The sequence below is a fragment of the Triturus cristatus genome, chromosome 11 (assembly GCF_964204655.1).
Source record: "Triturus cristatus chromosome 11, aTriCri1.1, whole genome shotgun sequence".
Taxonomy (NCBI): Eukaryota; Metazoa; Chordata; class Amphibia; order Caudata; family Salamandridae; genus Triturus; species Triturus cristatus.
This window is the reverse complement of record NC_140594.1, coordinates 1,053,917,982-1,053,945,310: the sequence shown is the minus strand read 5'-3', so window position 1 is coordinate 1,053,945,310 and position 27,329 is coordinate 1,053,917,982. Positions and strand designations below refer to the sequence as shown.

The following is a 27,329-nucleotide window of genomic DNA, read 5'->3' as shown; positions in this document are numbered from 1 at the left end:
CAATTTTCTGAGGTAAGTTTAAATGTGGGTTATGTCTTGTAAAGATTAGAACACTAGGTATATTTTTGTGTCTTCTATACATTGGTTTATTTTGATTCCTGTGACTTTCTAGGAGGGGACTCTAAGGTCTTAAGTATAAGTTGAAAAGTGATGGCGAGAGGATGGATCCTTTACAGAACTCCATTAACAACTGTAGTTGAGACAGATGTGTGGATGCTGTGTTATTTATTGATTTTGCCACTTTAGGACTAGACTAGACTTTGGAAGCACATTCTTTTTTCTAAGGTATCATTCAGTGTCTGATGGTCGGCGGTTTTAAATGCTGCACCAGTTGCTTCATCAAGGATCCAGTTGATGTAGCCAGGTGATTTCAGCATGACTGTTTCTGTGCTGTATCCCATTCGCAGCCGTGGTTACCCAGTAGGGAGTTTTAGATTATGTATGATGATAGTTGAATGGATACACGTTTCTCAATTGTCTTGCTTAGTTAGGTATGGTGGATTGGTAAGAGGTATTTAGTTTGTTAGGATGTCAGGGTTCAGGTTCAGTTTTTTTGAGACTGGTGAAATCTGCCTCATTTTCTGGATGATGGGGGAAAATACCTTGCAGATGTGAACCATTGATCACTTTACAAAATGTGGGCACTAGAAGTGAAAATGTGTTTTCAGAAATATGGTGGAAGAGTATTATGTTAATTGGTACGCTTAAGTTGTTTCACTATTTCGTGGAAGTGTTCTGTAGGAATTGAAGTGCCATGTCCATGATGTTTTTGGGGAGTGTGTTATAGATGTTATTGGGGGGTGTTTTGTTGTAGATGTTATCTGATAGCGAATTCTCCCAAGAAAGATGAGGAACTTATTCCATTTTTTGGTAGGTAAGGTAATCCTCTCATAGCTCGTAAGTTTTTATATATATATCTATATCACCTGGACGGGTGAGTGGGTGGCTCTGGATTAGAGAGCAGATCATACTCTGGCTGCTAACTTCAGCCAATTATATTTGAATGTTTTTTTGATTGTGTCTTTGACTCGGTGAATTAAGACAGATGTGCTCAGTCCTGGAATAAGAGGATGAAGTCAGATTCATTTTTTGGGCCAGTCTTGTCAGTATTTATCTAACATATGTTATTGTTTGTTTAAAGTGACTATTTCTCCAATATGTTTGTTTTAAATGTCTCTTTGTAGGTGGAATATGTGTTTACAGATAAAACGGGTACTTTGACAGAAAATGAGATGCAGTTTCGGGAATGCTCTATTAATGGCATTAAATACCAGGAGATCAGTGGTCGACTTGTTCCTGAAGGGGTGACAGAAGACTTTCTAGATGGATCTCTCCCGAGCCTTGTAAGCACTATTTTTATCAAAATGTCCATGCTACTCATTTCTGTATTTCAGTTACGTCTACACGGCAGAAATAGCATACCTGAAGAAGAAGCCGGTAGATGCTCTAACTTACAAAGGCCTAACCCTGCCTTCATATTCGAACAGTGAATGCCCAGGGGGCTGTATGGTGCTCAATTTCTTTCTGAATTCCTCCAAATTTGCTTGTTCTCCTTTCTAACTAGTTAGTTATGTCGTATAGCCATTTTATAATAGTTTTTTTAAGATGGACCAGTGTTATTTAGTTTCTGATAGAGACCTCTAACCTCAGATTCCTCAGCTATAGAATACCCCCCACAGGCGTCAGACAGGATCTGGAAAACCTTCAGCAGTACCCCTACACGCTGGTAGGTGATGCCAGCGGCTCAGCATCAACGACATTCTGCACCTGATGTGAGTTGCCCTGGCCTAGATAGGTGCCACACATGCACCATGACATAATTTCCTTTCTTTCTGTGCAAACCGATGTCGATCTGGAGCTACCCTTTTTCACATTGATGCACAAAAAAATGATATTCAAAAACAGTGTGCAAGGTAAATATGTTGCCTCTCAAATCTAAGGCGTTTAAAACCTGCGCGGAATATCACAAACAAATGTCTTTGACTGACCACATATAGTTTGCCTGTGGCAGGACCATGATTCCAAGGTTTGCAGTTATTATTCCTTGATACATACCACTGCCATTCGCAACCAGAAATTGAAGCACCCAAAGAACCCATGCCAGTATCCCATGAGGTCTGAAGGTCAGTTCTGGTTTCGAGGTTGCTCCAGAGACCGGTCTTCTTTACGATTTAAGTCCTTGGGCAAATCCAAGAGCAGCTCAAGAATTCCAAGCGGGACTCAGCCTTGTCCCACCACTCTTGATCTCCCAAGAAGGCTTCGTCAAACCTCCAGGTCGTGCTCCCTAAGTCACTCTATTTTGATTCTGTATTTCAAACCCAACAGTCTGCATTTTTAAAATATTTTGTATTTTGTTTTTTATAATTGATTTCAATAAATTTAACTGTGTTTGGACTGAGGACAGAAGTAATAAATACAAAGACCTAAAAGTCAAAGTAACACATATAGGGCTTGATTTAGAGTTTGGCAGATGGGAAAGCCGCCCACCTTATCACATGTTCCATATGCTGTATTACACTTGCAATACAGAAAGACGAGTTGTCTTTCACATTTGTATCCGAGCAACCCATCCCCCAAACTCCAAATCGGGCCCATAGTCCCTACTTTAACAAAGACCTCATTTTTTCAGGAGAGTACTCATCAGTACTGTGTTCCTGTGCCTACTTGTACATATCATATCACACAAGGAAAACATTTTTAGGTAGGAAATCTAAATGGGCTGTACCGGGCACATGGTAGTTCCATACATGCCATCTTACTGGTTAGGAATTGCTATTGCAGATGATTCAATCCTTGTGCTCGAAAGGAATGATGTCCTAGGTGTGTGAAAGAACTCAACAGTGGACTAAATAGCTAAAATGCAGTAGTAACCAGAATGAGCAACATGACGTAGTCTTAATTATGTTATATTTTTTGTATTGAATTGCAGTTGAAACTCTTACTCCATGTTAGAATCTAATGAAATGCCACCATGTTTTTTTTTTCTATTAGAGTCCAAATGAAGAGCTGTTCTTGAAAGCGGTGTCCTTGTGTCATACAGTCCATATAAGTAAAGATGCAACAGATGGTTTAGGAGATGGCCCCTGGCATGCAAATGGAATAATATCTGAACTGGAATACTATGCCTCCTCACCAGATGAGAAGTCCTTAATAGAAGCTTCTAGAAGGTGAGTATTAAACTTTTGGCGATTGTGTCCTTCAAAATGTGTTTATTTTTCCTAATAAATAGAATCGAGTTGGCCCTCTCCATGTTTTATGTTCTCTGCAAATTGTTTAAATATTCTTAGGCAGCTTATAAAATAATAGGTTCGAGGCATATGAGCTGCAGATCACACACTTAGGATAAGATCGCCATCTGGTGTTGGGCTCGGATGATTGCAGGTTGTTGTTGTCTTCGGAAGAAGCCTTTTGGTCACGAGATAGGTGACTCCTCCTCTGGACAACAGTGCGCATGGGCATCCACTCCAGATTGTTTTTTTCCGCCATCGGGTTCGGATGAACTTTTCCACTCCGGCTGAAAACTTTTGAAAATCCAGCTTTCGAAGCAAAAAATCTCTACTACTCGACGTCGAAATTTAATCGGGCCGGTTCCGGATACGGCTCATGGAAAGGACACCTTTTAAAAAATGCCCCCAATGTGGAGCAAAGTTCCCCCACAGTGACCACCACGAGGTCTGCAACCTGTGCCTCTCGCCGGAACATAACGAATCCAGCTGTCCAGCCTGCGCCGCATTCCGATCCAAGAAAACCATCCGGGACCGAAGAGCTCGACGCCATATCATGGCCAGACCAGCTCCAGAGGACATCTTCGCCCAGGATGTCCCGGAAGAAGATTCCGAAGACCTCCAAATCGTATCCGAAGCAGACGATTCCGATGACCTCATCACTCCGGGGCAACGAGTGAGTACCAGTGCCCCTACCCCAACCCACCCAAAAAAGGCATTGTTCAAGACTCCGCCAGTTGGCCCCAGTCGCGACCGAAAATCGTCTTCAGTAGCCCCGCCCCCGGGCTCGGCTCCGAAGAAATACAAGCCTACAGGTGGCTCGGGCTCGAGCAAACCACATGTTATAGTGCCCACAATACCTTCGGCACCGAAGACGCAACACCTCCCGGCACCGAAGCAGGCTCCGAAACCATCGAGACCGAAATCTCCACCGGGACCGAAACGTTCTTTGGCACCGAAATCCCCGACGGCACCGAAAACTTCTTCGGCACCGAAATCGTCATCGGCACCGAAACCATCATCGGTACCGAAACAACCGTCTAAAGTCCAAAAAGACTCTACCGATCACCCAAAACATAGATCGGAACCGAAAAAGTCGGCACCAAAGCCTCTTTCGGACAATGAAGAACTTTTTCGCCCTGATCCCACGCAAAAAAGGATTTATATCAATCCGAAAACGGGACATGTCACCGCTGTGCCATACAAGAAAAGGAAGCTGGACACAACACCTTCTCCAGCTCCCATAAAGAAGAAGGACTTTGCCACCTCACCCATTCGTCCTTCCTCTCCTATATCACCTCCCACCCCACCCCCCCCTTCCCCCACCTCCTTCTCCTCTACCATCTCCTTCACATACACCACCTCCACAGGATGATGATGATGACTTAGGGGGAGGGGGTGATCCGGATGACCTTAACGATCCTAATGATCCTTTCACACTCCCGGATACGGCACCCTTAGATGACTGGGCTTACCCTTTACCTGATATTCCTGATCCCACTACATACCCCTCCAAACCCTCCCCTCCAGATGACCACCTAGGGTTTGGGCAGCTGATAAACAGGGCGGCACTTTTCCATGGCGTCACCATGCACTCCGATACACCCGAAGAAGACTTTCTTCTAGACACATTCGAACAGTCTCAAAAATCAGTTCAAATCTTGCTCATGATTAAGGGAGTCATAAAACACGCCACAGAGGTCTTTAAAGACCCTGTCAAAGCTAGGGTTCCTAACCCCCGAATTGAAAAAAAATATAGACCTGCTCCACAAGATCCCGCTTACATTAAAGCACAGCTCCCTCTAGACTCTTTAGTAGTTTCAAACGCAAGAAAGCGGGTTAACTCCCAAACAACAGGAGACACACCGCCCCCAGACAAAGAGTACAAGCTATTAGAGGCCTCGGGCAAAAGAGTTGCAGCACAAGCTGCTATCCATTGGCGTATTGCCAACACACAAGCCCTATTAGCCCGATATGATAGGGCTCATTATGATCAGTTAGAAGATCTTTTACAACACCTACCAGATCAGTACAAATCCCAGGCCAATGACCTCATCCAAGAGGGGAAACTCATATCTAACGCATCAATCAAATGTGCACTAGACGCCGCGGACACTGCTTCTAGGGCGGTCAACACAAGCATACTAAGACGCCATGCATGGCTACGTATTTCAGGCTTTAAGCCGGAAGTACAAACAACAATACTTGGTCAGCCATTCAACGAAGAGCAACTATTTGGGCCCGCAGTAGATACTGCACTTGAGAAGATGAAAAAAGATAACGATACTGCTAAATCAATGAGAGCGCTACAGTCTCCACAACCGCGAGGCTCCTTTCGACGCTCCTTCTATACGGGAGCCTCCAAAAATGTTGGGACAGACACCTCTTCCACTTTCAAAACCTCCGCACAAACATCCCCTAACAGAGGATATTTTAGAGTAGGATATAGGGGAAACAACACCAAGGGCCGAGGTCGGGGCAATACCAACACCCGTACCTCTCCGGCCACTAAACAGTGACTTGCCTCCACTCCCCCCAGACCATTCCACTCCGGTCGGGGGAAGACTCCAACAGTTCCTACCTGTCTGGAATTCCATTACAACAGACAAGTGGGTAAGACAAATTATCCAGTTTGGTTACTGCCTCGAACTCACAAACACCCCCCCACACATACCACCCAAGCACCGTCCAATGTCACCACACCATCTTACACTCCTCAAATAGGAAATTCGGTCCTTGCTTCAAAAACACGCAATAGAACCAGTTCCACTCCAACATCAGGGTACAGGAGTATATTCCCTATACTTCCTAATCCCCAAAAAGGAAGAGACCTTAAGACCCATACTCGACCTCAGACTACTAAACCAGTACATACACTCAGATCACTTCCATATGATCACTCTCCAACAAGTCCTCCCACTACTTCAACAAGACGACTTCCTGGCCACATTGGACCTCAAGGACGCATACTTTCACATCCCCATGCATCCTGCTCACAGGAAGTACCTAAGGTTTGTGGTAGACGGACAGCACTATCAGTTTACAGTCCTCCCATTCGGAGTAACAACTGCACCCAGGGTATTCACCAAATGCTTAGCAGTAGTGGCAGCGCACCTCAGGAGACAACAAATCCATGTCTTCCCGTACCTCGACGATTGGCTCATAAAAGCCAATACTTTCGACAAATGCGTTCTCCACACTTACCGCACTATTCAAACCTTACACAACTTGGGATTTACCATCAACTATCCCAAATCTCAACTGCAACCCTCCCACATACATCAATATCTGGGAGCCACCATAAATACTTCCAAGGCCATAGCCTATCCCAGCACAGCCAGGATAGCCAACATACAAAACCTCATCTTAAAATTTCAAACTCAACACTCTCTTACAGCAAGAGTGTTTATGCAACTGTTAGGCATGATGGCGTCATGCATTTCCATTGTGCCTCACGCACGACTTCAAATGCGTCCCTTGCAAGAATGTCTAGCACAACAGTGGAACCATGCTCTCGGACAACTTACCGATCTGGTGTTGGTGGACAGCCGCTCACTGAAGTGGTGGAACACCATCAACCTGTCCAAAGGGTGACCGTTCTTCGAGCCTCTTCCACAAGTAGTGCTGACAACCGACGCATCTCTCACAGGGTGGGGAGCCCATCTCCTCCAACACACCACTCAAGACAAATGGACCACTCAACAAAAACTGCTCCATATCAATCACCTAGAACTTCAAGTACATCTAAGGAACAAAACTGTCCTCATCCGCACAGACAACATGACGACCATGTATTACATACAAAAATAGGGGGGGACACATTCTCTCCAACTGTCCCAACTTGCACAGAACATCTGGAGATGGGCAATTCCCCAAAACATCTACCTGCTAGCGGAACACCTTCCAGGGGTTCACAACCAGATTGCCGATCTCCTAAGTCGACAGACACAACAAATCCACGAATGGGAGTTACACCCCAAGGTCCTACTCCCATTCTTCCAAATATGGGGCCAACCAGACATAGACCTGTTCGCCACACACGAAAACGCAAAATGCCCAACCTTCGCCGCCAGGTTTCCACACCCACAGTCGAAGGGCAATGCAATATGGATGAACTGGTCAGGCAGATTTGCGTACGCTTTTCCGCCTCTCCCACTCATTCCATTTGTGGTACGCAAGCTCAAACAACAGTCTCTAAAACTGATTCTAGTAGCTCCCACTTGGGCACGTCAACCCTGGTTCACAACACGTCTGGAACTATCGCTAGTTCCACATCAAAAACTGCGCCTTTCCCCGGCCTTATTAACCCAGAACCATGGAGAAATCAGACACCCAGATCCACAGCAACTGAACTTGGCGATCTGCCTCCTGAAGTCTTAGAGTTCGGTTACCTCAATCTCCCACCAGACTGTATGAATATCATAGAAGCTAGAAGACCTACTACTAGGGCATGTTATGCTGCAAAATGGAAAAGATTTGCCATTTACTGCACTAACAATAATATACGTCCACTGGATGCTTCCATCCAAAACATTATTTGCTATTTACTACACTTGCAAAGATGCAATTTAGCGTATTCCTCCATACGTCTACACCTGGCAGCGTTAGCAGTCTACCTACAAAATCGACAACACTTGTCACTATTCAAGGTACCAGCCATCAAAGCCTTCATGGAAGGTCTCAAAAGAATTATTCCTCCCAGATTACCACCTTCTCCAGTGTGGAATCTAAATATTGTTCTAACAAGGCTCATGGGCCCTCCATTTGAACCTATGCACAAATGCGAACTGCAATTCCTTACATGGAAAGTGGCTTTCCTTATCGCAATCACATCCCTGCGAAGGGTAAGTGAGATACAGGCCTTAACTATTGAAGAGCCATTCCTACAACTACATTGTAGCAAAGTGGTTCTTAGGACAAACCCAAAATTCCTGCCAAAAGTCATTTCCCCTTTCCATCTTAACCAATCAGTCGAGCTGCCAGTCTTCTTCCCTAATCCAGACTCAGTAGCTGAGAGAGCCCTTCATACCTTAGATGTTAAAAGAGCCTTGCTTTATTACATCGACAGAACCAAACCCTTTCGCAAAACCAAACAACTGTTTGTTGCTTTCTCTCCACCACATAAAGGCAACCCCATTTAAAAATCAGGTATAGCCAGGTGGATAGTTAAATGCATCCAAATATGTTACCAAAAAGCTAAACGCACTCTTACAGTTCCCCCTAGAGCGCACTCCACACGTAAAATAGGGGCTTCCATGGCATTCTTAGGGAATATTCCCTTAGAAGATATTTGCAAAGCAGCCACATGGTCTACCACACACACCTTCACTAAGCATTACTGTGTTGATGTGCAATCCAAACAACAAGCTTCCGTAGGCCAAGCTGTCCTAAAAACTCTATTCCAAACTGCTGCAACGGATACAGGTGACCACCGCTAGGGGAGACACTGCTATATAGTCTATCCTAAGTGTGTGATCTGCAGCTCATATGCCTGGAACGGAATATGCTACTTACCAGTATGCATCTGTTCTTGGCATGTAGAGCTGCAGAGCCACACACACCCACCCGGGACCTGTATCCGTTCCAGCATTGTCTTAATTAGACATTACACATGGACATCCTTTCTCTTTATTCTTACACACTCCATCATTTCCCATCATGGCGAAAAACAATCTGAGGATGGAGTGGATGCCCATGCGCACTGTTGTCCAGAGGAGGAGTCACCTATCTCGTGACCAAAAGGCTTCTTCCGAAGACGACAAAAACCTGCAATCATCCGAGCCCAACACCAGATGGCGATCTTATCCTAAGTGTGTGGCTCTGCAGCTCTACATGCCAAGAACAGATGCATACTGGTAAGTAGCATATTCCTTCTCTTCAAGAGCCTGTGTGAATTTGGCATTCATGTGTTAGAAGAAAAGATGTTGTTTACTGTGGTACAAGCACACGTTTCATGACTGTTACTAATAATTAAATTGATAGTAGATGCTGTTATTAAAGAATATTTATACCCTTAGAGTAGCTAGTGGTTGTTTAAAAAAGAACAAAATATAAATAAACCATCCGACCAAATGTTTTATTACAGATGTGTAACAACTGTTAAAAAATATACATGAAAGCTCTCAATCACACAAAACTACTGTGCTGTGTTATTCTAATTGCAAGTCATACAGCCTCACATACCTTGTAGAACACAATATGTAAAAAGCTACAGTTCTTTGTGCATTATTAGCATTGAAGGTACTTTTGTCATGGTAGCCAGAACAATGTAAACTAACCTAATTGTCAGCATGAAAATGTTCTAAAAAAATAAAGGCATCTCTACAGCTCCTTGTAAAATAATTGAAAATTACTGATGGAGGATTTTAAATTGTCAAATGATAACTTTCCTAAAAATGCAATGTTAAAATAGTAAATTGTGCATTTATATACATGCACCATCTTTACGGATCAGCATAATTGCTTGCAGTACTCATTGCTGGCAGTCGTTCCTGATGCAGAAACATTTTCTAAATAAATCCACGTGGCTGGGCATGTTGTGGACATGTGAACGACACTATTACTTCGATCTAGGCACATTTGTCAAATATTCTTTCTTGTAATTATATGTTAATGTAGATAAGATTGGAACAACGTACAGCTGTGCTGCATGCATATTTAGCAAACTGTAACTTCCAGAGCATGTTCTACATCAATTACAACATATCGCCTTCATCTTAAACATCATACCCTATTATCGGTTATCAATTAAAGAGCTTGTGTGTCTACTTCTTTAATGTTGAGTTCTAATGGATACTGCAGATTCTTTGTGAGAAACTATTTTGAAAATATCACAAGACTTGGCTGAGTATTTTCACATTTCTGTAGTTCCGATGCCAGTGATTTCAGGATAGTGTTTGTGTCAGTCACTTTAGCCTTCAGAGAAGGCACAATCGGTGCCTATGAGGTCAGTTGCTTTTTCTGTGCGTATAGAGTAGAGCTGTATTGTATTTTTCAACTTGTTACTGACCTTTTTTCCAGAGATATTTTCCCTGATGTTGCATGAGGACTAAAAGGCAAGACTGGTTTAAACGATAGCTAGCTCCAGATGTGTCTGTTGGATACTGAAAGCAGGTGCATGTGGCGTGTAATGCATAACTGTTGGGGCTTGGGTCCTTTTTCAGTATGTACAGGTCAAGCATTCCAGCTGGGTTGGCCCAGTAGAAGGTTATAAGTTTATCACTTTACTTTATACCAACCATTCAAATGTATGGTTTTTAATAGTCAAATAACTACCTTTTTAACATAACTAAAAGTAATGTTAGTTTGTATTAGTAAAAATGTGCAGAGTACATCATGAAGGTTTCTAAAAGAACTTATAACATTTTAGCAACTAATCCTTTTTCTCCGTAAGCCCTATCTGACACTGAAACAGGTTACCTCTGCAGGAGCCTGCAACGTTTAAAACTCAGAATCCCTCCTACATCCAGAAAGAAAGACCTGAACAACAGTTCTTTCTAGAAGAGTGTCCAAATTGTGGGAAGTCCATTCCTCAATTGATAAGACTATCCCCTTGTTTGAAAAATTCAGACTGTTACAGGAAGGGCTATTTCCCCAGCACTATTCCTAAACAGGATTTGTATGTGTCGCCAACAAGAGTGGAATAATGAGGGGCATAAGAAGACGGCTGAGGTAGTAGCTAAAGATGACCTTGTGGTGATAACTAGTTGCCAGGAATATACATAGAATCCTGGGTTACTGACATCCTGTACTCTCTGCTTCTTCTGGCTTGGGCTGCTTGCAACTCCAGCTTACATAGTAATTGGTACCTACACCTATGGCCACTTTTTCTCCAACTGCAAACCACACCATCAAGAAGTCCGTAGGCGCTTTCCGAGGGGCTTTGCTGCTCTCTGCGAGGCTTGCCCTGATCGTAATTCTGCTGCTTGCATGTTGTCTGTGCCTCTAGCACCTTTCTCATTACAACCTACTAAACCTACTCTGGTCCAGTGCGGGTACAGTGAGATGGGTAGGGTCAAACGTTGTGGTTGAGAAGAGGACTTCTTCCAGTTCTCAGATAGTCAAGTCGTCAGGATGTGTGTTTTTTGCTTCGTATGAGGTTGTCCCATAGGTATCCATGCTGCTGAATAGCTGTGGTCCACAAGATCAGAGTCATTTGAAGTGAATGGAAGGATGCAGCTTTTTCTGGAGGGCTAGAAGGAGCCAAATAGGAACTGGGCATTCCATATGTGAGATACTTTGAAGGTCATTCCATTTATTGCACCCTTCACATGGATGTACTTGCTGATTTCTTCAGTGCATCATTGATGAGCAATGGCCTCTTAGATTTTCAGATTGTCCTTATGCCCAGCTACTTCTGTGACTAGCTATGCTATTGCAAGGACTATTTCTACAATAATCTTTCAATTCTGCAGTGATAATGTTGGGGTGCTCTCGTTCCTCTCTTTGGCTGTCCTGGGAACAATATGGGGGACAAACTGCAAGTTGGAGGAGTAGGAAGTTGTAGAGTATTATGATGACACATAACAGGAATGTTCGAGGCAAATGAGCTGCAGATCACACACTAGGATAGTAGATCGCCATCTGGTGTTGGGCTCGGATGCTTGCACGTTGTTGTTGTCTTTGGAAGAAGTCTTTGTGGTCACGAGATAGGTGACTCCTCCCTTGGACGATGGTGCGCATGGGCATAAACTCCATCGTTAGATTGTTTTTTTCCGCCATTGGGTTCGGATGCAACTTTTCCGCTCCGGTTGGAAATCTCAATTCCAACCTTCTCGAAGCATAAAATTTCCACAAAAACCATCGAAGCACCTTCATCTTCGACATCGATTTCATCGGCTCGATTCCGGACGTCGACGAGGGCTGCTGGGCCTATCCACGCCGTAAGGCCTATGGCTCATGGAAAGGACGCCTTTCAAAAAATGCCCCCAGTGTGGAGCAAAACTTCCACACAGTGACTATCACAAAGTCTTCAACCTGTGCCTATCACCTGAACACGACGAGTCCAGCTGTCCAGCCTGTGCATCCTTTCGATCCAAAAAGACAATTCGAGATCGAAGGGCTCGAAGACTCATCATGGCACAGAGACCAGCTCCGGAACCAGAGGACATCTTTGATGAAGGCCCCGATGTCCCAGAAGAAGATTCAGAGGATCTCCAAATCATCTCTAAAGCAGAGGACTCAGACCCCATCACTCCTGGGCAACGTGTGAGTACTACTGCCCCTGCCCCAACCCTTCCAAAACCAAAGGCAGTGGTCAAGACTTCGCCTGTTGACCCCAGTCGAGACCGAAAACATCCTTCAGAAACCCCGCCTCCGGGCTCGGCTCCGAAGAAACACAAGCCTTCCGGTAGCTCGGGACCGAGCAAACCGCATGTCATTGTCCCACCGGCCCCTTCGGCACCGAAGCCAAAAAACCACTCGTCACCGAAATCGGCTCCGACGCCTTCGGCCCCGAAAACGCCAAGTCCCATAGATAAACCGGCGACGAAGGTTCCCAAGCCTAAAGATCCAGCTTCGGCTCCGAAACCATCATCGGCACCGAAACAAACGGCTAAGGGCTCTGATACACCTCCTAAAGCCAAAACTTACACGTATCAGCCAAAACCTCGCTCGGAACCGAAAAAATCGGCACCAAAGACTGTTCCTGAGGAACAAGAACTTTTTCACCCAGATCCCATCGATCAAAGGCAGAAAAAGATTTATATTAACCCAAACACTGGACATGTCACGGCTGTGCCATGTAAAAAACGGAAACTGGACACACCAGCTGCTCCAGCTCCTGTACACAGGAAGGACTCTACAACATCGCCTATGCCCCCTTCCTCTCCTATACTGCCTTCTCACCCACCTCCTCTGCCTACACCACCCTTACCTGTTACTTCTCCATCACATACACCACCTCCAGATGATGATGACCTAGGGGGTGGGGGTGATCCTAATGACCTGTTCACGGATCCAGATACCTCACCACTTGATGATTGGGCATTCCCTCTCCCAACAGACATGCCAGAACTGCAACCATATCCCTCCAAACCATCTCCTCCAGATGATCACCTAGGGTTTAGCCAATTATTAAATGGAGCGGCACTTTACCATGGCGTTACAATGCACTCCGACGCACCATAGGAAGACTTCCTCTTAGATACTTTTGAACAATCTCAAAAGTCAGTACAAATCCTACCTATGATCAAAGGAGTCATTAAGCACGCCCGAGGTATTTAAAGACCCCGTCCGTGCCAGGGTTCTTAACCCCAGATTAGAAAAGAAATATAGGCCTGCCCCTGAAGATCCTAATTACATCAAAGGACAGTTGCCCTTGGATTCGTTTCCAATGCTAGGAAATGCGCCAACTCCCAAACCACAGGAGATACACCACCCCCCGACAAAGAATCCAAACTGCTAGAAGCCTCTGGCAAAAGAGTAGCAGCACAAGCCGCTAATCATTGGCGTATTGCCAACACCCAAGCACTATTAGCACAATATGACAGGGCACACTACGACCTTAGAGAATCTCTTACAACATCTGCCTGAACAGTATAAAACCCAGGCAAATGACCTAATCCAGGAGGGAAAGCTCATTTCAAATGCGTCAATTAAATGTGCGCTTGACGCCGCAGACACCGCCTCTAGAGCAATTAACAGCAGTGTGCTCCTTAGACGACATGCCTGGCTACGCATTTCAGGCTTTAAGCCAGAGGTACAAACTACCATACTTAGTCAACCAGGAACAGCTATTTGGGCCAGCAGTAGACACTGCCCTTGAAAAAATTAAAAAGGACACCGAGACTGCTAAGTCCATGGGAGCATTACAGTCTCCACAAGCACGTGGCTCCTTTCGGCGCTCCTTCTACAGAGGAGCCTCCAAAAATATGGGCGCAGACACCTCATCTATAGTCAAAGCCACTACACAAACATCCCCAGTAGAGGATATTTTAGAGGCGGATACAGAGGAAACAACCACAAGGAACGAGGTCGAGGTAATAACACTCGCAACTCCCCTGCCACAAAACAGTGACTTTCCTCCGCTCCCCCCAGACCATTCCACTCCAGTCGGGGGGCAGACTAACACAGTTCCTACCTGTCTGGAACTCCATCACAGCAGACAAGTGGGCAAGACAAATTATCCAGTATGGTTACTGCCTGGAACTCACAACTACCCCCCCCCCCCCCCCTCCCCACATATACCACCCAAACAGCGGTCAATGTCACCGGACCATCTTGCGCTCCTCAAACAGGTTCTCTCATTGCTCAAAAAACACGCAATAGAGCCAGTTCCCTTAGAACATCAAGGGACAGGGGTATACTCCCTCTACTTCCTAATCCCCAAAAAGGACGGGACTCTAAGACCAATACTCGACCTCAGACCCCTAAACCTGTATATACACTCAGATCATTTCCATATGATCATTCTTCAACAAGTGCTCCCTCTGCTGCAACAAGGCGATTTCCTTGCCACACTAGATCTCAAGGATGCCTACTTCCACATCCCCATACATCCTGCTCACAGGAATTATCTAAGGTTTGTGGTGGACGGACAACACTACCAGTTCACAGTCCTTCCATTCGGGGTAACAACCGCGCCCAGAGTATTCACAAAATGTCTGGCAGTAGTAGCAGCACATCTCAGAAGACAACAAATTCATGTCTTCCCGTATCTAGACGACTGGCTAATAAAAGCCAAGTCATTAAACAAATGTGTTCTACACACTCACCAAACCATCCAAATCTTACACAACTTGGGGTTCACAATCAACTATCCCAAGTCTCATTTACAACCCTCTCATATACACCAGTATCTAGGAGCCACCATAAACACCTCCACAGCCCTAGCATATCCCAGCCCAGCCAGGATAGCCAATGTACAAGCTCTTATCACAACATTTCAAATCCAACACTCTCTTCCAGCAAGAGTGTTCATGCAACTCATAGGCATGATGGCGTCTTGCATCTTCATTGTGCCTTATGCAAAACTTCAAATGCGTCCCTTACAAGAATGTCTAGCACGTCAGTGGAACCAGGCTCACGGACAACTCACAGATCTGGTGTTGGTGGACAGCCGCACACATCGCTCTCTACAATGGTGGAACATAACAAACTTGTCCAAAGGGCAGCCGTTCCTAGAGCCTCTTCCACAGATAGTGCTGACAACAGACGCATCACTCACAGGATGGGGAGCTCATCTCCTCGTACACACCACTCGGGGCAAATGGACCACTCAACAGAAAGTGCTCCATATCAATTACCTGGAACTGCTAGCAGTATTCCTAGCACTAAAATCATTCCAACTACATGTACAGAGCAAACTGTCCTCATCCGGACGGACAACATGACAGCCATGTATTACATACAAAAACAAGGAGGTACACATTCTATGCAGCTGTCCCAGCTCGCACAGAACATTTGGAGATGGGCCATTCCTCAGAACATATACCTACTTTTGGAACACCTTCCAGGGGTTCACAATCAAATTGCCGATCTGTTAAGTCGACAAACACAACAGATCCACGAATGGAAACTACATTCCCAAGTCCTACTGCCCTTTTTCAAACTATGGGGCCAACCAGACATAGATCTGTTCGCCGCATACGAAAATGCCCAACCTTCGCCGCCAGGTTTCCCCACCCGGAGTCAAAAGGCAATCCGATATGGATAAACTGGTCAGGCAGATTTGCGTACGCTCTTCCGCCTCTCTCACTCATTCCATTAGTGGTACGCAAGCTGAGGCAGCAGTCTCTCAAACTGATTCTAGTAGCTCCCACATGGGCACACCAGCCGTGGTTCACAACACTACTGGAACTCTCTCTAGTTCCACACCAAAAACTGCATCTCTCCCCGTCCTTAATAACCCAGAACCATGGAGAGATCAGACACCCAGATCCAGGTCAACTGAATCTGGCTCCTGAAGTCCTAGAGTTTGGTTACCTTAACCTGCCACCAGACTGCATGAACATTATAAAAGAAGCCAGAAGACCTACCACTAGAGCTTGCTATGCTGCAAAATGGAAATGATTTGCCATTTACTGCACTAACAATGATCTACACCCACTGGATGCATCCATCCAGAACATCATTTGCTACTTACTACACTTGCAAAGATGTAATTTAGCATACTCATCCATACGTCTCCACCTAGCAGCCTACTTACAAAATCGACAACACTTGTCACTCTTTAGAGTCCCTGCGATCAAAGCCTTCATGGAATGACTTAAAAGAATGATTCCTCCTAGATTACCATCCTCTCCAGTGTGGAATCTAAACCTTGTTCTTACTAGGCTCATAGGACCCCCGTTTGAACCTATGCATAAATGTGAACTACAGTTCCTCACATGCAAAGTAGCTTTCCTTATCGCTATCACATCCCTCAGAAGGGTAAGTGAAATCCAGGCTTTAACCATACAAGAACAATTCTTACAATTACACCGTAACAAAGTGGTTCCTTCCAAAAGTCATATCTCCTTTTCATCTTAACCAATCAGTAGAGTTACCAGTGTTCTTCCCAAACCCAGACTCTGCAGCTGAAAGAGCTCTTCATACCTTAGATGTTAAAAGAGCCCTTCTTTACTACATTGACAGAACCAAATAATTCCGCAAAACAATTGTTTGTAGCTTTCTCTCCACCACATAAGGGCAACCCCATTTCCAAATCTGGGATAGCCAGGTGGATAGTTAAATGTATCCAAATATGCTACCACAAAGATAAACGCACACTAACGGTTCCCCCTAGAGCGCATTCCACACGCAAAATAGGGGCTTCCTTGGCATTCTTAGGGAACGTTCCCTTAGAAGACATTTGTAAGGCAGCCACATGGTCTACAACACACACCTTCACTAAACACTATTGTGTTGACGTGCAAGCAAAGCAACAAGCTTCTGTGGGCCAAGCTGTCCTTAAAACTTTATTTCAAACTGCTGCAACCGATACAGGTGACCACCGCTAGGGGAGATACTGCTATATAGTCTATCCTAGTGTGTGATCTGCAGCTCATATGCCTCGAACGGAATATGCTACTTACCAGTATGCATCTGTTCTTGGCATGTAGAGCTGCAGATCCACACACGCCCACCCACCTCCCCGGGACCTGTATCTGTTCCAGCATTGTCTCACTTAGACATCACACATGGTCATCTCGCTCTCTTCTACAAACTCCATCATTTCCCATCATGGCGAAAAACAATCTAACGATGGAGTTGATGCCCATGCGCACTATCTTCCAAGGGAGGAGTCGCCTATCTCGTGACCACAAAGACTTCTTCCAAAGACAACAACAATGTGCAAGCATCCCAGCCCAACACCAGATGGCGATCTACTATCATAGTGTGTGGATCTGCAGCTCTACATGCCAAGAACAGATGCATACTGGTAAGTAGCATATTCCTTCTGCTGGCAAAAACACTGGCAGAAGTTCTGCCGCAGAGCTTTCTGACAGCAGCAGTTGTGGCCTGCAAGTTTGTCATGGACCCTCTTGATACCCCATGGTCCTGACAGAACTTAACTACAGAATGTTCTGATGGTGGATTTTTCACTCCCCAGTTTACATTGTGAAAAATTTCATTTTAAAATCCTCTAACAGTAATTTAATAGCAGGACAAAAGTAGTATCAACATGCTATACCATATGTGACCCTAAAAGCCACACCTACCATTTGACCAACATCACTTTGTGTTCTGATAGATCTTTTGCAGCAGAATTCTCACCTTTGAATATCTTATGCACCATTCCTGAGAAACAAACTGCCCATCCCAGCACCCTGTCCCCCACCAGTTGCCACAGGCTCCATCTCCAGAGTTTCCAGGATCCTTCATACAAGCTATGATTGATATATCAGGAAGTCTGCCGTCCTCACTGAAGCGCCTATTGCTCCCATGAGATCTTATGGGAGTCCGGTCAGCACTGTTCCTCCAACGCCACATGTCCCTTTAGAAACATATGGGTTCCACCAAGCGAAGTCTCCCTTTGTTCCTGCAGCTCCCTGGCGCTATCTTCAATGCAGATGGTGGGTCTGCTTCCTCCACTGGTTGTCCGAGATTTTTACCCATCTGCGCAGAGTTTAAAATCAATACTAAGATATTCTCGAGGAGGTAATCATAACCTCTTCAGCATGACACGGCCTCTGCTTTATATTTGATGTCTCTTCAAGATGCAAATGACTGGTAACACCTCTGTTTATAGATATTGAACTTGTCGAACTCCTGAGATTGTATCTTTTCAAACAGTTTTAATGAGTTGCAGAATTGTTGGAACTCCCCCTGCCATTAGTAGACTATAGACTAAACATCCTTACTGGCATGCAACAGTCCGCTTCAGCTTCCAATGTGCCTCTCTTGTCTATCAATAAACCCCTCATCAAGATGGTCAAAGATCCATGGCCCAAATCAACCTCTGGAACAGCGGTCCATTACCATATCTCGTCGTCAAAGACCTGCCCCTTTCTTTTTTTCCATGCCTCCCTCTCTTAAGTGCTTGGTGGTCCAAGCTTCCTCCACCCTGAAACTTAGGGTATGCTGTTCCAACCCACCCAATAGACGTGGAATCCAAAGCAATCTGAAGGTGTAGGAAGACTGGCCTTTTCAGCAAAAAGCTTAGCCTTATGCTCCGTAAATGCAACATGTTTACTAGGCTGTTATACCTATGCCCTTTGGAGTGTTTCTTCCTTGGTGGTCTGGATCAACCTGAACACCTCAGGTCATTTTATAGAGGTCATTTGGGATGGACAAACTGGTCAACAGCACCAACAAACCCCCTTAGTGTGACAATGCAGTGGTAGGGATAAGGAGTGTGCTCAGCAGCATCAGCCCTCTCCCTCATCCCCAGCAACACCTTGGAAGCAGGAGTACTTCTGTGAAGGAGCATGTTATCCTGTTGGGAGGAAGGGTGTCTATTAGAAATGGGGGTCTCTGGTTGGCAGTGGATTGCCACTGTCCAAGCAGGGACCCTTCTTCCTAAGTCAGAGTGAAGGGCTGCACCCCTTTGACAACCCCTTCTCCACCCTGTGGTAACGTAGCACAAGCAGTTAGGCTAATCTCAGAGGCAGTGTGTTAAGCGTCTATGACCATACACAGTAATACAGTGGGGAACACTACAAAGGGACACAACACAGGTAGGTATCAAAAAATAGTTATCTTTATATATAGGTTTATCACAAGACCAAATAACGAGAAAGCCACAATATTGTACAAAAAATAATTCTCTCTGGATGCTGCAAAAATAGTTCAAATGGGGAATGCAAAGTTCAGTTCAGGGCAATGGTCTCTGCGACCCTTTTACTCACAGTTCCGGAATGTTGTTGTCAATAATCCACAAAAATGCCGCTAAGCGGGATAGCGATGTTTTTCCTCACGTTCTTGGTCGCGGCCGCTCGCTAACGGGTGTTGGCGACAATTTTGAGGCCCCTAACGTGCGGGGCAATGATCAGGCCAGCGAGCCCTCAGCGGCAGCAACGCGATGAATTTCTTGACACTTCTTGGCTGCGGCGGCTCGCTAACAGGCCTTAGCGACAATTTTGAGGCCCGCAAGCGTGCGGGGCGATGATCAGGCCAGCGAGCCCTCAGCGACAGCAACGCGATGATTTTCCTGACGCTCCGCGGCGGTGGCGGCTCGCTAACAGGCCTTAGCGACAATTTTGAGGCCCGCAAGCGTGCGGGGCGATGATCAGGCCAGCGAGCCCTCAGCGGCAGCAACGCGATGATTTTCTTGACGCTGCGGCGGCTCGCTAACAGGCCTTAGCGACAAAATGAAGTCTACTGGTGCTGAGACTTCAGTCAGGAGGCTAGTTCTCTCTCTAGCCCTTGGGTGATTGCAGGTTCAAGATTAAAAAGTTATCTTACAGCTCCTTTTCCCTCTTATTTCCAGTCCAATGACAACTACTGCAGGCCAATCCAGGGAACAGCACACAACACAAGGACAGTCCTCTCCTGCAGCTTCCTGCAGTGCCACGGACAGAGGTTGGTCTTGAGATCCAGGGGCAATACAAAATGTAGGGGTTTCAGCACAGATATTTATACCCCAAAAGTCTTTGTTCTCAGAAGCTACAAGTCACTGAACCCAGCCAGAACTAGTTCTGCCCATCCCTGGAGCACTTTGTTTACCAGGCTGCATCCTTCCTTTCAGAAAGAGGGGGTCTGCCATCAGACGCCCAGTGGGAGGTGGAGCCAGCATTCACCTTGCCAGGCACAGCCCTATTCAAGTGCAGGAGCTACCCCTCCCCTCACACCAAGGCAGATCTCTCTATTCAACCCAGGTCTGACTCAGCCTGCCCTGTCCCTCCAAAACCAGACAGCCAATACACATAACCGCTGAGCATGCTGGAAGGCTTAGGCAAGAAAACACCTACTTTCTAAAAGTGGTATTTTCAAACACAAAATATAAAAATAAGCTTCACTAAAAGATGTATTTTAATATTCTGAGCTCAGGCATACTAAATTCGTTTTTCTACCATGTTCTATGGGTCAGTTAGGACTATAGAATGTAATAGCCAAACCTCCCATTCTGGCCTATGGAGAACAGGTAGCCTTACTGTAGTGAAAAACGAAATTGGGTGTAATTCACTACCAGGACATGCTACACATATCAGAGCATGTCCTACCTTACACATACAATGCACCCTACCCTAGGGGTGGCTTACATGATGCCAAGGGAAGGTTCAGGGGCTGGGAAGTGGGTGCACTTCACAGCCAAGATGGCAGTTCTAGACTGCACACAGACACTGCAGTGGCAGGTCTGAGGCACACTTTACAAGCTGCTTCTGTGGGTGGCGCAAACCAGTGCTGCAGGCCGACCAGCAGCATTTGGTTTACCAGCCCTGGGCACTCACAGGCCACATTACTAGGGACTAACATGTAGACCAAATAAGCCAATCAGGGGTACTCCAATTCATATGTCATCTTTACACAGGGAGCATACGCGCTGCGGCACTGAATGGCAGTGGTGCAGCACCCAGAGCATCTATCACCAGAAAAACAGAGGAGGCACAGCGAAAAAAAAGGGAGGGAGACTCACACCAATGGTGCCATGTCTAACAGTGTCTATTTACAGGCCTGAAACACCATTACTTGAGACCTCTGGGTCCTACAGATAGTAAAAGGACAGTACACCCTATCCGTTGTCAGCATCCGCCCAATGTTCCCCCTCCCTCTGCCCAATCCACGCTTCCCAAGACCATTTGTGGATCCTTCAACAGGTGGTGGCAATCCTGTTGCAGAAAGGAGCGATTAAATGGTGGCAGAACAGGAAATTGGGTAAGTAAGGGTGCTATCCATGGTACTTCCCAAGAAGGATGGCTGTCTCAGTCTGATAATTGCCCTCCGGCTCCTTAACTGGTACCTTTGCAAAGAACAGTTCTGGATGCTGCCCCTGGCTCATGTTTTACTGGTGCTGGATTAGAAGACTGAATGGTGTCCCTTGACATACAGGACACATTCTTGCACATACCAGTCATACATAGGAAGAACAGGAAGTTAGCAGAGGGTACCACTCACTACCAATTTGCTGTTCTCTTTTTTTGGTTACACATTGGCTCTTAAAGTCTTCACCAAGGTGATGGCATTTGTGGTGGCTTATCTCGGGAAGACAGGAATCGCTATTTTTCAATACCTGGACAACTGGCTCCTTAATGCTGTTTCTCCACAAACTGTGTTGCACCACCTGTAAATGAAAGGATCCCTGTTGTTTGACTTGGGATTTTCCAACATTATGTCCAAGTCTGACCTGGAGCCCCCCAATGCCTCCTGTACTGGAAACAAATCTACTCTGAGCATTACCACCTCCACCGAGAATCAATTTGGTACAGGTTTTAGGTGTAAACTCTGAGCATACTCTTTTACTACTCGGTCTGTTGGCCTCCTGCCTATTTGTAGTCACTTGTGCATGCTTGCACAAGAGGGCTGTACAGTGGTACATCGCAGGCAGTGTTTCCAAAATCAGGGAGATCTTTGAGACTCCGTAAGTGATCTCCGTGGATGCAGCAGTGGAGTTGGACTAATGGAAGTCAGAAGACAATCTTTTAGAGTGAGGTCGTTTTGGACCCAATTGTTGGTGGTTAAAGTGGTGAAAGAAGCTTCAACCTTTAGGTGGGGCATGCACCAGGAGAATCTTGAGACTTTAGTCATTAGAAGAGCAGAGGTTGCATATCAGCCTTGTAGAACTATAGGTGGTTATGAAGCACTCAAGGCCTTCCCTTCGTGGTTAGGCAGTCCAGATCTTCTTGAAATACATTACAACTGTGAAGTGGTATATCAGGAAGCGGGGGAGTAGGGTCTCATCTTTTCTGTTGGGAAGTGCTGAGACTCTGGTCACAGGCGCAGGAGCTATGCATGGTTACCACCCACCTGAATGCCTCGCTGAACATCAGTCAGGCTTACAGTCTCCCAATGGCATCTCATGGATCTTGAGTGACTTCTTCATCAAGAGATTTTTCCAGTGGGGCATGCCTCAGGGGGACGTTTGCTTCCTACCTCACTACATATATCCTTTTATATCCTTTATGCCTCTGTTTCTGAGGAATGTTAGCCAGGTCCTAGCCCAAGCCATCCTAATCTCTCCAGACTGGCCAAGAAGCCTGCCACCTCTTCCTCTCCTACTGAGAGTGGATCTGGTGCCGCAGTCAGGGTGTTGGCGATGTGTGGGGCCATCCAAGTTCTTTTCAGTTACCACCAGAGCTGGTCAATGTGACCCTAAGTCCTTATGGGAGATGGAACAAGTATGTGTCCTGGTGTACCACTAATGGTGTAGGCCTTGGAAAGCATCTATGGCCAATATATTACTGTTTACACTAACCTTAGCCTAATGGGGCTATGCAGTAGCCACTGTCAAGAAGTATCTGGCGACGTTGTCCTTTTTTTTTTTTTTTTTTTTTTTTAAATGTGCTACAGCCCAACCATCCCTGTTCAGGTTACGGGTGGTGCATAGATTTTTAAAAGATTGACAAGCAGGGATCCACCAGTTTGTGCCATTTATCAAGCCATTGTTGTACTCAAATCTTGTTTTGAAGTTCTTGATGGTGAATCCTTTTGAGCCTTTGCGTAGGTGCAAGTTGAGGCTTCATATATTTAACTCTTTTTTGGGTTGTCATAACTTTGGCTTGTTGAGTTGCATCCTCTTAACGTGCATCTTTCCTTGCGAACAAGTTCTCCAAACTAAGTGTCCTTTCCTTCCTAAGGTGATGTCCCCATTTCACCTGTGAGAGTCCATTACCTTACCAACCTTTTATACTCTCTCGCTCCTTCAAGGAGGAGGAAAGGGAAAAGCTTCACAGGTTAGATTGCAGACGTGTGGTGAATTTCTACATCAACCCCACAAAAAACATCAGAATTGATGACCAGTTTGTTGGCTACATGGGCAGCAAGAAGGGCAACGCAATTCACAAATGAACATTATTGCGCTGGATTATCTCTTGTGTGAACGGGTGGTACTCTGGTGAAGAAGGAACCGCCCAAGGGAATTAAAGCTCACTCTACCAGAGTTGAGTCTTCTACAACAGCTTTAACACAGGGAGTGCAGGTGGCAGGCAATTACAAAGCAGCAACACGGTCTTCCTTACTCGCCTTTGCCGAACTTTACTGCTTGGACTCCAATGTGAGAAGCGATGGGAACTTCGGCTGTTTGTTTCCTGCTGGATATCCTTCTACGATGTTTCTTCAGAACCTTTTACTAGGGGAGTATTTGTTGGAAATCTATTCAAATGTGAGGAATCTGCATGTAGAAGTATCTGCCATTAGAAAAAGTTACTTACCTTTGGTAGTGATCTTTCTGGTGTGTACTCTATCTGCATGCAGATCACTCACTGACCCTCCCACCTGCCCATTCAGGAGGCAACTCTACCGTCAGTTGTTGCACTGCAGTGATGTCATTCTTCTAAATATAGTAGAATAGGCATCAGGGCCCTGGGTCGGGTGCTTAGTTCCTCCAATTAAATCACTGTGGCTCCAATCCTGAAATTGACTTTGTCATTGCCCCCTGTTGCCGCCAGAGAGCTATATCAGAAGTTTCCATATTCAGTCTGGCACCTGGTTAAGGTGTCTCAGGATGACGAAGCTGGTCAAGTCCAACATAGCAATTATAATAATTGACACACAATTGCCAGAGGTTCTTAGCAGACCTCTTGACTGAGACTCACATTCACCCTCTGATCTGTTTCCCCTCTCACTGCTGCAGGTCCTGGGTTTTAAATGACTGTAAGGCTGCATTCGATGGGAATGGCATGGCTCAAAGATATTCTGTGGGACAGATAACAAGTCTTGCCCACAACCTCTGGTAAATACATCAGCACTCCCCCAGTGCGATTCAAGCACCAAAAGACTGATTTAGAATCCCGTAGTGCGTGCTTTCAGATAAGGTCTTTTACTTCTGTTGTGGTGGTGTATTAGAGTGATAATGAGGGATGTTAGGTCAGCAAATGATAACAGTGATGGTATGTGATGTCACCTGGCTTAAAGAAATTAATTTGTGTTGGTTTTTCCATAGATGAAAGATCGGTCAATGGCTATCAATTCCAGTATGTGCGTTTTTACTTGCATACATGGTAAATGTGTGTCTGCACTCATAGTGCTGTTATTGGGGTCATGCACAATGCACATGTAAGCATTGTTACCTTTTTACTGACCCACATGTAGCCGTGGGCTCCATCATGCCATTGCACTGAAATTGTTGGCTGTCAAAAGGCGCAGTTTATCATCATTTTCACAATTAAATTAGTACATGCATGGCGTGAGCCCTATCACTGCAAGTTGCCTGTACATTTATTAACAGCGGTGTTAACTCCAATACGGATTTGTAGTGGGTTTGGATGACTGCAGTGCGAGGGGTGCAGTGTACCAGGTACATGTGCTACGTATATCAAAGCGCAATATTTTGAGGTAAGCTGATGAACTGCAGTTTTGTATTGGTTTGCAACATTTATATAGTGCTTACTACCCTTATGTGGGGTACTGAAATGCTTGCCTTCTTTAGAAGCAAGCTATGCCGTATAGGGGGTGTGGTTGGAAGGGTGGTGCCTGTGATCCGGTTTGAGAATGTTTCCATGTCATGCCGAAGGACCACCAAGGTGCAGTTTTTAATAATATGGGATGCAGCACTTACAAGTGTGGTGAATGAAGAGGCATAAGAGAGAGACATGCAGATTATAGTTAGTGCACTGGTTACTGCACTGGGTTGTCCAGCCTGATGTTTTGCTTAAAGTTTATGCTCCTGAGCAGGAATGTTTGGTGAGAGAAATGGTGGCAAGATCTCCGAAGATTGAATTTGTTATGATCATCCCATGTCTGAATGTCATTTTGAGGTGTAAAGAAGCGGACTTAATAGGTAGCTAGTTGGGACCTGCAGTGGTAGACTAGATTAGAGTACAGGCCAGCATATGTGCCTATTCAGTTTCTGATAGTTGATGTATGGGCTCCTACAGTACTGGGCGATGGATAGGACCCATCCCAGATATGTCTCTTGTGAGTATGAAAGAAGTATCAGGGAGCTATTATGTAATGTTTGAGCAACAATTGGCTGCTATCCGCTGAGTGTTATTGTATTAATATTAGTAAGAAGGGTCATAAGTGAATTGACAATATATAACACCCAGGCAAGCCATAAGTCAGTCAGTCTTAACTTATCTGGGTATAGAAAGTAATTTGCTGGTTGTGCGGTTCCATATATGCTTGTTGTAAACTGTAGTTTGTACCTGAAGGTGTGATTTATCTTTCTGGGTTTTATGCCAGAGTGGATTTAGTTTACTTGAAAATATCAAACACAGAAAAAGTGATGGGAGGAATGCTTGTAAATAGTCCAACCGTTGACGATTGCAGAGGATAGCAGTTCAGTCAATCATTTTTCCCCACTCTACCACCTCAGATTAGACACAGCCTTCTGCAGCCGCCTTGGTACTCCTCCAATAAAAATAGTCCAGCATGAACTGCCAAGCCATGTCCTCTCTGAACCAGAACACATGCAACCAAGATCAATTTCGGTCTAGTTGGGCCTCTTCAGTTGGGTGAAGCTTGGTTCCACTGGCACAGTGAGCAAAGGTCCCACATATAGGCATTGCAAAAAGGTCCCACATATGGGCATTGCCAAAGGTCCCACATAAGGGCATTCGCAAAGGTCTCATATGTGGGCATATCTTCCTTTGGACACTTAATGTGTTACATCAAATACAGAAAAAGTGATGGGATGAATGCTTGCAATTAGTTTAACATCCGGTGATCACTCTGGCAGCAGTCCACTCAGTTTATTTGCCCCCATGTTTTCGTTCTATGTAATCTTACACCAAGGCTAGATTGGTTTATTTAAGCACTTGGTCCAAATTGAGGGGAACTTGAGTAGGTGTGCATCTAAGGTTTGTTGAATCAGCACTTGCGCAATTATTTATTTGATGTTGTTTTGCATGAGTTTCTGCACTACTGATTTGTGATTATAACCATGCTTACCCCTCATTTTTTCAGAAAAAAACCTCCTTTTCTTATGTCTCACCCATCGGAAACCCCTATTTTTCCAACCCATATCAAAACATATGTCCTAGTCTTAATATAAATTTCATTTCACCAAATTCCTCTGCAAATAAGACTATGGTCTTAGTCACAAAACAATGGGGAAATTTGTGAGCGTGTAGTTTTCTAATTAAGTTTTGCAAAACAAATTTGCTTCTTTGTTGATTTTAAGAGCTATTAATACACAAGTACAACTATATATACACTAGTGAAGTGATTGTATAATTCCTAGGGAGAGGAATGCTTTATTGCTTTACAAAAATACATTGAACATCTAGGTTATGGATACGCCATGGTTGAGTATACTGAATCCTCAACCTCCTCTACTAACAGTCTTCGCCTCCTTTGATGTTTACATTGTGGATGAAAGATTCCATTCAAAATCATGCATCTGGCATTCAAGAACCTGACTAGCGAGGCACCTAGAATATTAGATGCCATTGAATACTTTTTTTGTATGATAGTGAGCACATGTGGGATGAGCCAGTCTTAGGACCTAGTTTTATATTCTCATTCATTACATACTAACCTACTCCGTAGGGACAGGACAGAGTACTGATTTATGATTGATTCACTTTACGTGACTCTACAACATATTCATGGTACAAGAGGATAACATTTATTTCTTGTAACCAT

General features: G+C 45.0%; 1 protein-coding gene across 3 annotated transcripts in view; it reads left to right on the top strand.

Moving 5' to 3' along the window:
* The window catches only part of ATP11B (ATPase phospholipid transporting 11B (putative)), a 446,007-nt gene that overhangs the window by 178,110 nt on the left and 240,568 nt on the right, over positions 1-27,329 (top strand). For all 3 annotated transcript variants that reach the window (XM_085635367.1, XM_085635368.1, XM_085635366.1), the window contains exons 13-14: positions 1,185-1,343; positions 2,992-3,167. In XM_085635367.1, the coding sequence (XP_085491493.1) occupies positions 1,185-1,343; positions 2,992-3,167 (335 nt within the window). The remainder of the gene's footprint in view (positions 1-1,184; positions 1,344-2,991; positions 3,168-27,329) is intronic.